Source organism: Aspergillus ruber (genome assembly GCF_000600275.1).
Source record: "Aspergillus ruber CBS 135680 unplaced genomic scaffold scaffold00028, whole genome shotgun sequence".
NCBI lineage: Eukaryota > Fungi > Ascomycota > Eurotiomycetes > Eurotiales > Aspergillaceae > Aspergillus > Aspergillus ruber.
The window spans coordinates 247,812-262,979 of NW_024467324.1; the positions used below are offsets into that span (position 1 = coordinate 247,812).

The following is a 15,168-nucleotide window of genomic DNA, read 5'->3' on the forward strand; positions in this document are numbered from 1 at the left end:
ATATATGGCGCATCGCTAATTCGTCCTTAGGTTCTGGTAGAGTTGCACCAGTGTTTTCCGAGATTGCAACGGAACTTTCGACGAATGTTCCTCATCCCAGGGACTCGGTCATGGTATCTGTAGTTCTGCATTCATAACGAGTCCAGAGCACGTACTATATAGATGGCGGAATCTACAGCATGTTCCGGAAGACTAGTGACTCGGTATGTACCTAGCGCGCAACTAAGTTAAGCTCTGGAAATGGTAAGACGCTGCATACTCCGTACATAGTTAGCATATTGCAAGTGGGACATCGGCAAGTCGATTTCATTTCCGCCGGCAAGGTTACGCTAGTTTGGAGTATGGAGTGCATACTCCGGAGTACTATGTAAATACAAGAGTGCGAGTATGAGAGTAAACAATGAATGAATTGCACCGGATGTCAGAAAGAGAAAGAACTCCGTGAATGATACCGATTGATATGAAGACCATAATAATACTCCTGTAGGGAGTACCCTGTATGTTTCAACTGTCAGGCACGGGCAACCTGGTGGCATGACGGCCGACACCGGCGGGAGAGTCCGCCGCCAGTGCACAAGTGTCACGTTATCTGAGTCAGCGGCTTGTGCAAATTATTTATACACGCTAGTTTTTGATCTTCGGCGACTAGTGCCACTGACGACGCGTAGCCGTTTCAGATTTATGTTATCAGTTGGTTGCAGACTGTACAGGTACTCTGTACCGAGTACTCCGTATCTGTATAGGTGCAGATTCTTCAGCTATGTACTCTGTACTATGTAGAACATTAACAAACTCAGTATTCCATAATAATCCATACTGAGTAAACTAATGAACCAAGAATTAGAATCCGGGGCAAAGTCTATCACATCATCTATCTGCCAGTCATTTTGCCACTATCATCATCGTCAACCAGCAATCCTCCTGAGTATCATGAGCATCGTTATCAAATAAACTCCCCCATACAAGGCCCCCCAACTACATCATTCGGAATATTTTGCACATCAGCGCCCGTACGGAGGGCTCCATGATGGCCCACGATATATCCTTGATCTGGTATGGAGACAGACCCGTTGGTCAAATTGGACCTTCCTAATCCAGTCTCACCGTTGCCCATCAGGCCAATTGCAAACCACCATATGGAGTATTACCCTGGAGTCTTCCGTACGGAGACCTCCATAAACAGGACAGGAAACTGACTCAAGAGGTCGTTCATCTCCACTACTGACGTGAGGATCATATGTTTCAGCAAGTTATTGTTATCCAGAGTGTGTGGGAAAGTCCGTAAAAGCATTTCGGAGTTCCACATTATCGAAAAAGCTTCCCGAAAACTAGTCGCCGTATTCCAACCGCAAATAATAACCAGGATACGAATCCATCTGGTTCAAGCGACGTTAGAGTAAATTCAAATACTACATTTTACTCTAAGCATGTTTCTTTTGCCAAACTCAATAGAATCAACTCTATTCTGACCAAAAATCAAGACTCTTACTCTTTCCAGAATTCCATTTACTCTGTACGGATAGAACACTGAGCCTACTCCGTATGAAGTTTGAAGGAATTTGCGCACCCTGATTCGTCGGGGAAGTTTTTTACGAAGCCATCCGCACGGTCTTCTTTGAATCGGTACGATTGTACAGAGTACTATGCAATCTCAGCGTCTCTTGTAAGGAAAAGGCTGATAACGGTCCAGAACACGCTTTGATATCAACTGGGCCCCATCCGAAAGAAATTCCGGTCGGCCAGCCCTGACTCCCGCCCGCTTTCCGCTTCTCTTTGTACCTGGCAAATTAGTATTCGGGCCTGGCAGGCTCGGGACATGTCGGCCCAAGTCTGTGCAACCACGCCGGTGGCGAGCGATGGGTGCGCATTGACTGCAAATGGCTTCCCATGAGATTATAGCGTATGCAATAATATGGTCGTCTAAATAACGCAACCGTTAAGACGATTAATGGAGTCTTCTCTATTTTACCCCATCGAAGTCGTCTAGAATGCTTCGGAAACATTTTAATTATTAAAATCCTACGCATATAGTACGATACTCCATACTCTTAGAGCTGCTACGCCGGCGCTGCCACTAGTGAAATTCTTCTGGGATTCTCGAAGGTCGCTTGTCCCTTCCATGCATATATTAATTCCTGCGGACTATGACTATTAATTCCTAATATGGGAGGCCTCTGGAGCGGGGCTAAGCCGCATTGGAGCGTCGGGGATCGGGTTCCGTTGCAAATGATTATCCACACGGAATATCGAGCTGAGCAATCCGTCTCCGTAGCTATAATGGGGCTCTTATTATAGAATATTTATACTATGGATTAATAAGTAGTAGTACTACGGTACGGCGGAAGAAATGATCAGGACTCGGCTTATGATACTGGTACCGAGCAAGTCTGGCTCTTTGTTCCTGGGTCGGGTCGGTTGCTGTCAGGCACAAGGTACTAGCCATAGGCGGACCAATCACTGCCGAGCGATGTACAGGAACCCGAACTTTATCAGCCGAGACTGCGTTATTTGTTTCTTTATCGGCTTCCGTTAACACACAAGTACGAATCAAGTAAACGAGGACTGCTGCTGCTGACTATATCAAGCCAAGTTCTGCAAGAGCTGACAGATAGATGCGTGTGTTTGAGGCTGAGGCAGAGGTTGAATACATATGTGACATCTCTGACAGTCGCCCTTGCATCGTGACAATTTGCATGTAAAGTGTATAGTCCAAAGTTCTTGTGGACAGTGTTATCGTTATCGATAGCCGCCTCCGGTTGTAACCGTTGAGCCTACTGGCTAGAAAATGTGATTGCTCACAGTAAAGCGTTGGCAAAGACAGAGTGCCGTTGGTCGATTGCAAGTACCGAAGCAGGGATTATAACCACCCATCCATGCGCCATCCGCCTATCCTCCACCATCCAACGGTGAATCGACGGTGCATCGTCCTTTGACAGGCCACATGCATATTATGTATCGTTTCTTTATTTATATGCACAGAGTATACGCATTCCTTCAAAATGTATATTTGTACGCATACACATAAATAATACGCAGTTACACAAAGATACATAAGCAAGGGCAGGGTAGCCTGACAGATTCTCCGCACGGTTCCTGCAGTAGACCGAGGGACAGGTCGCATCTCAAATGTGAGGCATTCTGTTTGTTTGTTGTGTGTCTGCCTAGAAACCGAAGATCCGAAAAATAAAATACCGTCCAGTTGGAAATCACATTGCATGCTCTCGTATGACCGTATCTGAAGAAAGTATAAAAAATCGAGTCAGTGTTGCTGATAATTGATAACTTCCCCAGAAAAAGAAAGAGTCAGGACGTGCATACAAAGCAGCGGTTAGTATTAAGGCCGAACTAACCCGGTTCTGGTAGGTCGATAGGCGGTAAACTTCAATAGCGGGTATTTTCTTTCCTTTATATTAAGCTGTGTCGGCCGTTGTCGAGTTGTGCTATCTTATGCGTGCTATCATTCGTTCGGTAATGCATCGATCATGTGAACGTACTTGTAGCTCTTGTTCCCGGATAAACTTGTATGCTCCTTCTCGAATTACCACTAGTTGCTCCTGGGCGATATACGATCTCGCCGCTAGGGAAAGTCGACAACGACGAGAATTCTGTTCTATTCCGTAATGGGTATCCAGCCTTTCTATCTCTAAAGAGTACTACTAGACTAGGGCGCCGATCGCGGAAATGTTAGAATCAGCCCGGCAACGAACAAAATGACGATAACTACTCCTGTAGTTAAGAGCCTGTCCGTACCCCAAGATGCGGACGGGATGGGACCCGGCCGCGGTGTTTAGCACATTAGCTTAACCGACTGCCAGCCTCTTTTTTCGGCGGGTCGAGCATTATTGGTCAGGAAATTATGCGCGGTGTGCTACTATTGCAGATGGTTTTCTTATTGGTCAGATATGGAATTTAGTACACATCAGGATCCCGGTCTCCTGACCCTGGTCCACTGGGTATTTGACTCTCCTGTATGGTTATGCAGTGATGCAGTGATGCAGTGTGCAGGATAGTGATGAGACCTCTTCACACATCAGTATGGGATGGCACACTGTCATTGACGGATAATTGGTCTCAGGATTTGACCACCACGTTTGAGATTTGATATAATGGATACATACACTCTACAGGTAGTTTCGGGTGGCAATATCTTTTTTTCTCTGCCCTAAATAATAAAACATCATCTCAAATTGCGACAGAGTGGCAGTGACTTTTTCTCTCATACAGAGTACACAATACACATACGTACCCTCCCACGTCCATCCTCCGCATTTACCAATTTGAGGACCAAGCGTACCCGACTAGTCGTCCACCCATAGAATTTGACTTGGGGCCCAAATGGGGCAAAGGACCCGCCCCATGGGCCCTCGTGCTCTTTTTGGGTTCCATAACACTTTTCCCAAAATAGTGAGTTGTCCGAGAATGGCTCTTGAGACTAAGAAAAGGTTAGTCTGTGGGATGTAATTTTACTATTGGTTGAAAGGCTAAGTGGAGCTTTCGACACTGCCTGCCGCCCAAATCGAGGGATAATTGTGATTGGACAAAGGGGCGCTGCTCTGATGATGCTATCCCCGCTGATCGGGTGCTTTCTATTGGTTGCGAAAACCAGACCCACTGCGGGTCTGGTGGTACACATACATACCATACCGTACATTACAGTAAGATACAAAAGTACAACCTAATTCGACTCCAATATCAGTAGCACAGGCAGATCAATCACTCGTTTTATGCTAACTGTCTCCATCGGGCCTGTCTCTCATTTTCCCCGCTGGTGGTTTGATTGATGGAGTATTTGGCTTTGGGTTTATTTCTGTCTGACTGCGCTGAACACTTCTTTATCTGCGCTCGTCCTCTTTTTCTCGACCTTCTTCCCTTCTTCCTTCTTTTATTTAGTCTCTTGTCTCTCATTTACTACTTCAGTCTTTCTCTTCCCTCTATCTATCTATCTGTTCTTAGGGCGTGTGGTCTATATTTTCTTTTTCTTCCCTCTCGTTCCAGATCATCTGTTCCATTCTTTCATTGTTTCTTATATTTCCCCCATCCCACCCCTGCTACAAGTCTATACAAGACTCGTTGTCCTTCATTTTTGATCTATCACTTCAACAACAAGAAAAGATAGATTGTTTTGAGAGATTGGTTTATATATACTTGACTCTCTTCTACCAACAACAACAACAACTACTACTACTACTACTACTACTACTAGGGCCATCAATCTTTCTGCGCCCTCAGTCATTCATTCGCATACTCGACACACTCATTCTGTCGACAAACTATATCAACCACTATTAATACTTCGACCTTAACACCCTATCTATACCTAATAATATCGGAGTAGAACGTCGTTCTGCTCTTCACATCGTGAGTACCTATATCTCTTTTACTTCTATAGTTCGGACCTGACTAACTCTCCAGACAATGGAAACATATACAATGGCTCCTACCTCGTTCGCATACTATCCCTCGGACGTATCGCAGCGACAACACACCCACTACCCCAGCCATCCATCCGAGATGCAGCCCTACTATGGTCAGATGCAGTACCCCCAACACCCTCAGCAGCAAGCACACGGTCTTCCCGACCAACACTACCAGCCCGCGATGAACATGCACCAAATGGCGACCGCCAACGCTTTCCGGGGGACCATGAATATGACCCCCATTGCATCGCCGCAGCCATCCCACCTTAAGCCCACCATTGTCGTCCAGCCAGGATCTTCGAGTCTCATGCCGCTCGACACCAGGTTTGTGAGCACTGATTTCTATGGTTTCCCCTCAACCCCACCGCTCTCCGCCTCCGGAAGCTCCATCAGTAGCCCACCTTCGACCAGTGGTGCGCAACACACCCCGATTTCGGACACCTTTTTCGCTTTTGATAAGGTGGAGGGTGTCAAGGAAGGTTGTGAGGGCGAAGTCCACACCGAAATCTTGGCCAACGCCGATTGGACGCGGTCGGACTCTCCTCCGATGACTCCAGGTATGTTTTTTTCCCTCCCTGGTGCAGCGATTCTCGCACGTGCTTTGGGTACTTAAGCGATTTGTGCATTGGGGCGGCCGCTAACCTATTTTGGCAATGCAGTGTTTATCCACCCGCCCTCGCTCACCGCAAGCCAGAGCTCCGACTTGCTTTCGGCCAACAGCTCATGCCCGTCTCTTTCCCCGTCGCCGTCGCCCGTGTCCTCGAGCTTTGATCCCCAGGCTCAAACTGGTCTGGTTGCTCAATCGCAGTCTGCTTTGCCGGTGGAGCCTGCCACCACCCACTTCTGTGACCCTCGGGAGTTGACCGTCGAGTCGACAATCGCTGGCTCGGCTTCGGACCTGCCCCCATTGCCGACTCTGTCTTGCGAGGAGGAGGACCCCAAGTCTGTTCTTGATGGCGCTGCCGCAGTGACCCTGCCTGTCCATGAGAACCCCTCTCCTACCTTCACAAGCTCCACTGAAGACCCTCTTACCTCGCTGCCGACTTTTGACAGCTTCTCTGACCTGGACTCTGAGGATGAGTTTGTTAACCGTCTGGTCGACTTCCACCCCAGCAACAACGCCTACTTTGCTGGTGACAAGCGCCAGCGTGTTGCGGCTTACAGCTTCGAAGAGGATGGCTTCCTCAGCGAACACAGCTTGGAAGATGAGGATGTCGCACACGCTGGCTTCCTTGACGGTGCTGACCTGACTGGCGCTCATGCTCATGCTCATGCCCACGGTCACGCTCATGCCTGCGAGAAGCCTGAGGAAGTGAGTAACAAGAAGCAGCGCACCAACTCCCGCAAGCCTGTCAAGCGCTCCAGCTCCACCCAGAGCGAGTCGGAAGACAACAAGGCCCAGGTGACTGCCAACGCTCAGCCTGCCGCTGAAGCCCGCTCGGTCGCCGATTCTTCTGACTCTGGTTCCGCTCCTGTCTCCGTCAACCGTCGGGGTCGCAAGCAGTCGCTCACGGATGACCCGTCCAAGACTTTCGTCTGCTCTCTCTGCTCGCGTCGCTTCCGTCGCCAGGAGCACCTGAAGCGTCACTACCGCTCTCTGCACACCCAGGACAAGCCCTTCGAGTGCAACGAGTGTGGCAAGAAGTTCTCGCGCAGCGACAACCTCGCCCAGCATGCCCGGACCCACGGCGGCCAGTCTGTTGTCATGGGTGCTATGGACTCTGGCGACGCGACTGGTCATTATCATGATCCGAACGCACTGGGCGCGGTCCTGTACGAAGCAGCGACCGCCAGCGACTCTTCTGACGCTGGTTCCTCGGGACGTAACTCGCAGAAGAAGCGCAAGCGCGACGACCAGTAAACTATCTGTCTTCGTTTGCTGCTTACTTCTTGATGACGCTACGTGACCAGGAGCTTTTGTTTTCTTGACTTTCGAGTCATAGTATCTTCTCATCGGTCTTGAGGCTTTTTTATTGCGGGTTGGCGTACGGACTTGTTCATTTTCATACACTGGTTTTATATCCAAGTGGAGGGTTTACAATTGTTGGTCCCCTTTTTCATTTATCACATTTTGCATATACGGTCATTGGAGGCAAAGACATAGACCGGGTTGCCTGAGCTGCAACAGAGGGAAACGAGGGCGCACACGGATCGGACCAAAATTTTTGTTAGAGCGCATATGATGATACCAATACGGTGGTGGCCTGGGATGATTCTTTTTACATTTCTTTTCCTTTTTCTCATCTGTTTCCTTTTTCCACTTCAGTGTACAATTTTTTCTTCTTGGCACTTCTCGTTTACATTGCATTCTTCTGTTTTTATATTGATGTAATATTGTGTGTTTTATCTTGTTGTTTGTGCTGGTCACATGTGTACCGTTTAATTATCTTCCCAGTCATCCATGCCCAAGAGGGCCTTGTTTTGATAGTTGCATCAAATCATACATCCAGCATTTACATATTATCTTTTGTATCTTATAAATGATTTGCCTGCGGAGCTGTCTCAGTAGTATTGTAGTCTAGTACGGTGGTCTATTCGAGACCACCGGCGCGGAACCAGTTCTCCCGATCATCTTTTTCGCATCACATATCGCAGTCGCAAGAACACGATCCTCTATATGAGACTTAACTGACTCCATTACACACTGTCTCTACTGTTTCAATTAAACCCGTTAACCTCAATCACTTTGAACTCGGAGAGACAAAATCTTCTCCGCCCCGCCTGTCTATCACCATTACTATCACCCGACACCACCACCATACACAACATTCCAACCATGTCATCACCAAACGGCTTAAACGTGATCGCCCTGGTGTCAGGCGGCAAAGACTCTCTCTATTCAATACTGCACTGTATCCGCAACGGCCATAAAGTGGTTGCGCTGGCCAATCTCTACCCGAAACAAACCAAAACCTCTGCCCCAGATGGCTCGGGTGTTCAAGAGGATCACGGGGATGAGGAAGAAGATATTGATAGTTTCATGTATCAGACTATCGGCCATAGTGTGGTTCCGTTGTATGAAACTGCGCTACAGATTCCGCTTTATCGGGGGGTTATTAGCGGTGGTGCGGTGGATACAGCGAGGGTTTATGGAAATGCTTCTACCGCTAATAATTCTGGGAATCAGAATGAGAGTTTAGGGGAAGGGGAGGGAGATGAAACAGAGTCATTAATCCCGCTTCTGCGAAAAGTCAAAGAAGCCCACCCAGAAGCCAACGCCGTCTCCGCGGGAGCTATTCTCTCTACATACCAGCGCACGCGTATCGAGGATGTTGCTGCAAGATTACACCTGGTACCATTGGCGTGGCTATGGCAGTATCCAATTTTACCACCGCCGGCAGAGCGGCGAGACGCATCCGCATTATCTACCAACGTCGCAGACGCAGGCTTATTAGAAGACATGGCCGCCATCAACTGCTCAGCACGAATCATCAAGGTGGCCTCCGGAGGCCTCGACGAGAGTTTTCTCTGGGAAGATGTATCTAGTACCTCTTCCGCGACGAGAGGACGCATTATCAAGGCGATGAGGCGCTTTGCAGAGGCGGATGCGGGGGGTGTAAGGGGGGCGGTATTGGGTGAGGGAGGTGAGTATGAGAGCCTTGCTGTTGATGGGCCTAGTTTTCTTTGGAAGAGGAGGATTGAGGTGCTGGGGCGGGAGGTTAGAGCTGGGGAAGGAGGTGTTGGGTTTTTGGGGCTGAGGGGGGCGAAGTGTGCCGATAAGGAGAGCGATGATGAGGTTAAGCCCGGGAATGTGAGGAGGCCGGGGATTTTGGATGAGGAGTTTGATGCGTTACTTGATGGGTTGAGTTTTGCCGCAGAGGAAGAAAGAGAAGCACCAGTAGCAGGAGCGTCGAAACAATGGCACTGTGAACCAGTCCAGACGAGCAACGGTGGGCTATGGACGATATCCAACCTCAGCGCACCAGAAGCCGGCCCCGATGCTGGGAAGCAGATGTCTGCAATCGCAGCAAAGGTCCAATCTATCCTATCCTCTACTAGTGACAGATCAACCGACGACATCGTCTTTGCAACCGTCCTCCTCCGCTCAATGACTGACTTTACAAGCATGAACAATATCTACGTCTCTCTATTCAAAAAGCCTAACCCACCAGCCAGAGCAACAGTGGCCTGCGGCAATGCCCTTCCCGGCGGAGTCAATATCATGGTTTCTTATGTGGTTGATCTTGGCCCGCGGGATGCGCGACAGGGATTACATGTTCAGTCACGATCATATTGGGCACCCGCGAATATTGGACCGTACTCGCAGGCCATCTCAGTCCAGGTTCCGGCTCCGGCATCGGACCAGGAATCGAGTAAGTTGGTGTACATTGCCGGCCAGATCCCACTTGAGCCGGCGAATATGGAAATGATTACTTGGGAGGCCTTGTCACAACATAAACAAATACAGCAGTCATGGGTAGCGGAATACGCTCTACGCGCGGTTCTCGCGCTCCAGCATCTGTGGCGAATCGGCGCGGCCATGCAGGTTGATTGGTGGGTTGGGGGCATTGCTTTTTTGACGGGTGATGATGATTATGGTAACAAGAATCACATCCCAACCAAAGCCCGACTTGCCTGGGAAACATGGGCGAAGATGCACATGCGTCCTGAAGAAAATGACGAGGAGGATGACGATGACGAACCAACCCTTGATGCATGGGATCTCAAATATGGCCGCAGGGAATACGCATACGAGCAAACATCCTCGACAAAATCTGCGCCGGGGTTGCCCAACTTCGATATTCTGCAGAAACCCGATCCCACCGATACAAATACAAATACAAATACGAATACAGCTACAACTACAATCCCTCCATTCCTTGCAGCGCAAATCTCCGGGTTACCGCGAGCCAGCGATGTCGAGTGGCAGGGATTAGGTTGCGTTTGTAAGGATGTGGCCGTGATGACGGATAAGTCCGTTTCGGATATCGGCGTTGGTGTTGATACATCCACTACCACTGTCGATAAGAGGCTAGACTATACTTGCATTGAGATCGGTGAAGGTTCTGAATCGGATCTGGAATCGAGTCTGCAGGAGATTCTGCGGGTTTATAGCCAGGGTCAGGGTAAGGAGCATATGGTACTTTATACGGCGAAGGTGTTGGAGGAAGGGTTTGTGTGGCCGGGGCAGATTATACCTTGTTTGTCGGTTTGGGGGAGGGAGGGGAGGAGGTTGAAGGGTGGGGTTATTATACAGAAGTGTTCGTAGCCATTTTCAAGGTTGTTGTTATGGGTGGTTTTTCTATGGGTATACTCTGGGTTCGCAGCCAAGCATTGCCATACCACGATCACGCATTTATAGTCGAGAACTCCAAGCTCTACGCTTGCAATGACAGTATCAGGTTCCATTCGATACCTGTCCGGTATGCCGGCACCGGTGCACGCTGAAACCGGTAGACGAACCCGATCGTCTGGAATGCATAATTTCTGTGCCTGATCAACATAATAGATTGACCTGAATTCTATCTAAACTGTCAAACCGGAAAAAATTAGCAAAAATAGCAACTGTCAAGCATGTGATTGATAGGGCAGAAAGCGAAACACACTTCCGCCTTTGATTTAATGATAACAGCTTCGCCTCCTTCACCAGCCCTTTCACTACTATCTTCGCTCTGTTATCGCGATATTATTCTCTGTTTAATATCCTTTTCAGTTCCAGTTTTACTGTTTCTATCGACATGACGTATCCCACATAAGCCTATCATCAACCCACGAAGATCCGCCCCAAGGAATGGCATCATGGCCTCTCCGCTAAATCGCGACGAAAACGAAGACAGACTATCGCCTTCTCGTTTTCCTTCCCCTTCTCCTATCCCTGACCCTGACCCTGACCCTCTTCCATCGACAGTCACAGCAACAGCAACAACAGCAGGAACAACAACACCTATACCTAACTCCGACCTCCTCCGACCGTTCTCTCGCTCCCCTCACCCCTACCACCGCACCGGCCACGGCCAAACCGAACGACCCCGTCACCCAGTCTGGTCGCGCACGTCCAGCGATAGCGGCACGGAAGCAGACGATGAGAGCACCGGCGTGTTAAAGGGGTTACCGGCCCCGCCGATTCGGCCGAGGAAAGGGTTGCGCGTTGTTGAGGACGGGGAGTTGTGGGTACCGGTTCCGGGGTTACGGTCGTTGGCGCGGGTGAGGGCACGAAGCCAGAAAGATGTCGCGAAGGCTGCAGGGGGGGGAAATATGGGGATATCGCAGGGGAAACCGGTGGAGCTTATGAGGAGGGTGTTGGAGGTTGCGTTGGTGGCTTCTGTTGGTGCGGTGGTGATTCGGCCGGTGGATGTGAAGGTGGTTGCGTGGGATTGGAGGAAGGGTATGTATTTGTGGTTATGTGATTGGGAGCGAGATTGGTTTGGCTGACGAGTGCAGAGATTTCTACGTATGGGTTGTTGGTGAGCTGTCTTTATGCCGCGTATCCATTTCGCATATCCAGATGGAGATCTGGACGATTGGAACTCCCCTCATTCTCGATACCTGCCAGCTTTGATCCTGCGCCGCTAATCTATCCGCTCCTGATTCCGATTTTCGTTTCACTTTCCTTGTCGCATCATAGACCTGTATTAATACTGCCGAACATCCTGCTCGGCCTCTCGTCGCTACCAACGCCGGTTATTCCACTACGTGCGTGGGACCATGGCTGCAGTGTAGTTCACTGGCTGATCACACTGATTCCCCTCTGTGTGTCTGAGAATCTGGCTTGGGGAGATGCGCCACCCAAGCCATTATCATTTTACGGCATTGATTCGGAAGCATTGGCTCTCGTTTTTCCTTTGCAACAAGCATTGATACCCATTCTTGATTTCTTACTCGCTACGAGTCTTTTACCAGCAGAGCTGCAGCTGTTGGCGACAGCTCTTATCAATCTTTATCTTTTCGCAGCGTCTCCTCAGGCGGAGATTCTCAAAGCACTGTTATGGCTAGGTGGACTGTGTATTTTCATTTTCTGTCGACATGTTCTTAGCTGGGAGGTTGCGTTGGCTAGAATTCCCAGTTGGAAGTTCCGGCGGTACCCGAGCAATTCGCAAACTGCAAAGAGTATTCTGAACTTCATCGACCATCAAGTTTGCGAGAAGTTGAGTCGAACTGGGTCTCTGGAGGAGCTTACGTCGGATAGTGAGGAAGGAGAGGATCTTCCTCCGTTAAAGTCGCGCAGGACTCTTGAAATGCCTCTGGCCGGGAACCTCATGTCCTTTGAGAGGGTACAAGAGAGACCTGTCAGACCTGTCGATGTTGGACATAAGCGACGGCACACTATTTCTACCGTTGAGAATATTCCGCAGGCCAGGACTACGGCTAAAGGTCGGCGGAAACGTTTGATGGCTCCCGGCTTGGCGTCTTTCCTGTCGATGACGGTGCCCCAGGCGACTGTTCGCAAGTGGCTCTACGCGGCGTATATTTATATCACTATCTTGGGGATTGCTATGGGCCCTGTTAGGAAATATGTGACAGAGAAGGCGTTGAGCGGAGACGAGCCCTTTGGCTGGGGGTTGGGGTATCTCTTTGGGAATCTCTCCCTGTTCCGGTTTTGGGTGGTCATAAGGAATCTAGAGGGATGGATTCGGTTACCCGCTCGCCTGGACGTGGATGAGGTGCATTCATCATGTGTGCTTGGTTGCGTGGAACACCTACGACAGGAGACCTTTGGGGAAGCCAATACGCGCTTGCTGGTCAGCGCATACTGCTTCACAGTACTCCTGACTGGCATGGCGATCGTGTTTAGACTGAGCAATATTGCAGAGGTCGATACCCGGCGCAAAGTGTTCCATGGTATGATGGTGCTGATGTTCCTCCCGACAATTTTCATTGACCCAGCGTTCTGCTCCCTTGCTCTGGGCACCGTGCTAGCCATGTTCCTCCTCCTGGACCTGTTCAGGGCGTCTCAATTACCACCTATTTCTCGACCGTTGATGCACTTCCTCGCACCCTACGTCGACGGCCGTGACCACCGTGGACCAGTCATCGTTTCACACATATTCCTCTTAATCGGATGCTCGATTCCGCTCTGGCTCTCCCTTGCCGATATCCCCCGCACCGGAGACGGCCCATGGGCCGGGTGGGGCGTGCTCTCCCGGGACGTTAGCATGGTCAGCGGCGTCATTTGCGTCGGGATGGGAGATGCAGCGGCATCACTAATCGGTCGACGATACGGTCGGGTGAAATGGTTCTGGGGCGGAGGGAAGTCTCTCGAGGGTAGTGGTGCATTTGCGGCTGCTGTGTTCTGCGGGTTGATGTGTGCACGGCTTTGGTTGGCTGTTGGCCGATGGCCAGTCAACGGACAAGAAGAACCATTTTCATGGACGTGGACTATGCTGAAAGCCGTTTTGGCAGCTGGAGGGACCAGTGCGACCGAGGCGATCCTGACAGGATGCAATGATAATGTAGTGGTCCCGGTAGTGTTATGGTTGTTGGTGCGAGGGCTTGGAGTTTGATTCGTGTACATAATACATATATAAGTACTTTTTTACCCTTTCTGATATGATGGAGTTGGTCTGGATTCAGCGATGCGTGATGCAGTGATGATCGATTGATTTGTCTGCTTTTCATAGTTGCAGATATGGGTAACGACACAGCCTATGATAGAGAGTTTTGGTGCATCCAGCGGCTCCGCGAGTCTAGACGTTGATGTGGATGACATGGCAGAATCCATGCTTTTGTTCCTTTCATATATGAAAGAATGAAAGTATCTCTTGTTTCACATTCTTTCTTCTTTATTGTCCTGTACTATTATTGGCACAGCTTTACACTTCTCCCGTATAACACGCCAGTCACCTGGTGAGTCATGTGCGGATCAGTCATCCAATACCACTAGTAATGGTAATACGGGATAATACTGAAGATCAGCTGATGAAGCAGCTTCAAAAACGGGTGAGTTACGGGTGGTGACTGTAAGTTACCCGCGATCGCCCGCTAGCTCTATCTAATCGATAACAGACCGCCCTGTATCGGTATCGTCGTACGCCGTTATCGTTTCCGGCCTCAGGCCATGTTCCCTGTGTTCGTCCTCCTTCATTCTTCATAACTTCATTCTATCCTCTTTTCTATGCTTTTTTGCGTTTTGATATTCTTGATATATTGAACTATTTATTATCATAATCACACACCCTGTGAGGGAGAGAGCATTACATCATCGATCACTCGCCGCCCTCCTGACCGCCTTTGCCCACTGTTATCGCCTCCCCCGGGTCACTCACGCAGTCACACTCTGTTGTTCCTTGGGCCCAGTGCCGTTTCCCCCCCCAGATTCGACATTCCATCACATCATCTCCAGCGTTCATTAGACCAGGTCAGCTCATCTTTGCTCTAATAAATAAGTACTTGTTGGTGATTTCTTTCCCCCCTTTAAGCCGCCCGAAAATACCTACATTCTGCGTTGTGCTCTTATCAGCGAATTATCTACTGACTTTCTCCTGCAAGTCGCCTTAGTCCTACCATCTATCTACATACTCGTTACTAGTACAACCAACCAATCAACCATCAACCATCCCGTTTATCCTCGTCGATTCGATACCTCACCGCTCTCTCTATCATATACCACTGTACTGTTGTTTGGCTTTGCGCGCGTTGTCTTCCAGTGCTTCTCCGGCTTCATATATACCCTACTACTCGTACTCGTTCTTGGTTCTCGACTCTCCTCCTCGTTCCACGGGTCCCCAGCCTCTACCTACCTAGGTAGCTTCTTTTCCCTCCCACATTTCCCCTACTCACCTCGACCTCATCCCCCATCTACTTCCACTTCCAC

The 15,168-nt window shown here is 49.5% G+C and overlaps 4 protein-coding genes across 4 annotated transcripts; 3 read left to right on the forward strand and 1 right to left on the reverse strand.

Annotated features, from left to right (window-relative positions):
- Positions 1–2,632: 2,632 nt before the first annotated feature.
- On the reverse strand, positions 2,633–3,332 carry EURHEDRAFT_200382 (uncharacterized protein). The gene has a single exon (XM_040777933.1). It carries the CDS (start codon positions 3,215–3,217, stop codon positions 2,858–2,860), a length of 360 nt encoding a protein of 119 aa, XP_040635935.1. The 5' UTR covers positions 3,218–3,332; the 3' UTR covers positions 2,633–2,857.
- A 1,907-nt stretch (positions 3,333–5,239) lies between these two features.
- sebA (putative C2H2 transcription factor (Seb1)) lies at positions 5,240–7,389 on the forward strand. The gene is made up of 3 exons (XM_040777934.1): positions 5,240–5,358; positions 5,413–5,974; positions 6,077–7,389. Exons 2-3 carry the CDS (start codon positions 5,416–5,418, stop codon positions 7,276–7,278), a joined length of 1,761 nt encoding a protein of 586 aa, XP_040635936.1. The 5' UTR covers positions 5,240–5,358; positions 5,413–5,415; the 3' UTR covers positions 7,279–7,389.
- Positions 7,390–8,187: 798 nt separating this feature from the next.
- On the forward strand, positions 8,188–10,731 carry EURHEDRAFT_485435 (diphthine--ammonia ligase family protein). Its single transcript, XM_040785552.1, has one exon. The coding sequence runs from the start codon at positions 8,194–8,196 to the stop codon at positions 10,624–10,626; it is 2,433 nt and encodes an 810-aa protein (XP_040635937.1). The 5' UTR covers positions 8,188–8,193; the 3' UTR covers positions 10,627–10,731.
- A 425-nt stretch (positions 10,732–11,156) lies between these two features.
- EURHEDRAFT_463069 (putative phosphatidate cytidylyltransferase) lies at positions 11,157–13,858 on the forward strand (the record flags this gene model as incomplete). The annotated part of the gene is made up of 2 exons (XM_040784850.1): positions 11,157–11,742; positions 11,799–13,858. 2 exons carry the CDS (start codon positions 11,157–11,159, stop codon positions 13,856–13,858), a joined length of 2,646 nt encoding a protein of 881 aa, XP_040635938.1.
- Between the last annotated feature and the right edge of the window lie 1,310 nt (positions 13,859–15,168).

What these genes read in the sequence shown, in the direction of transcription:
- EURHEDRAFT_200382 (XM_040777933.1), bottom strand. Translation starts at nt 3,217, where the DNA reads ATGCAATGTGATTTCCAACTGGACGGTATTTTATTTTTCGGATCTTCG.
- sebA (XM_040777934.1), top strand. Translation starts at nt 5,416, where the DNA reads ATGGAAACATATACAATGGCTCCTACCTCGTTCGCATACTATCCCTCG. An exon ending in CTCTCCTCCGATGACTCCAG is followed by an intron (nt 5,975 to 6,076) that starts GTATGTTTTTTT and finishes TTGGCAATGCAG; the next exon opens with TGTTTATCCACCCGCCCTCG.
- EURHEDRAFT_485435 (XM_040785552.1), top strand. Translation starts at nt 8,194, where the DNA reads ATGTCATCACCAAACGGCTTAAACGTGATCGCCCTGGTGTCAGGCGGC.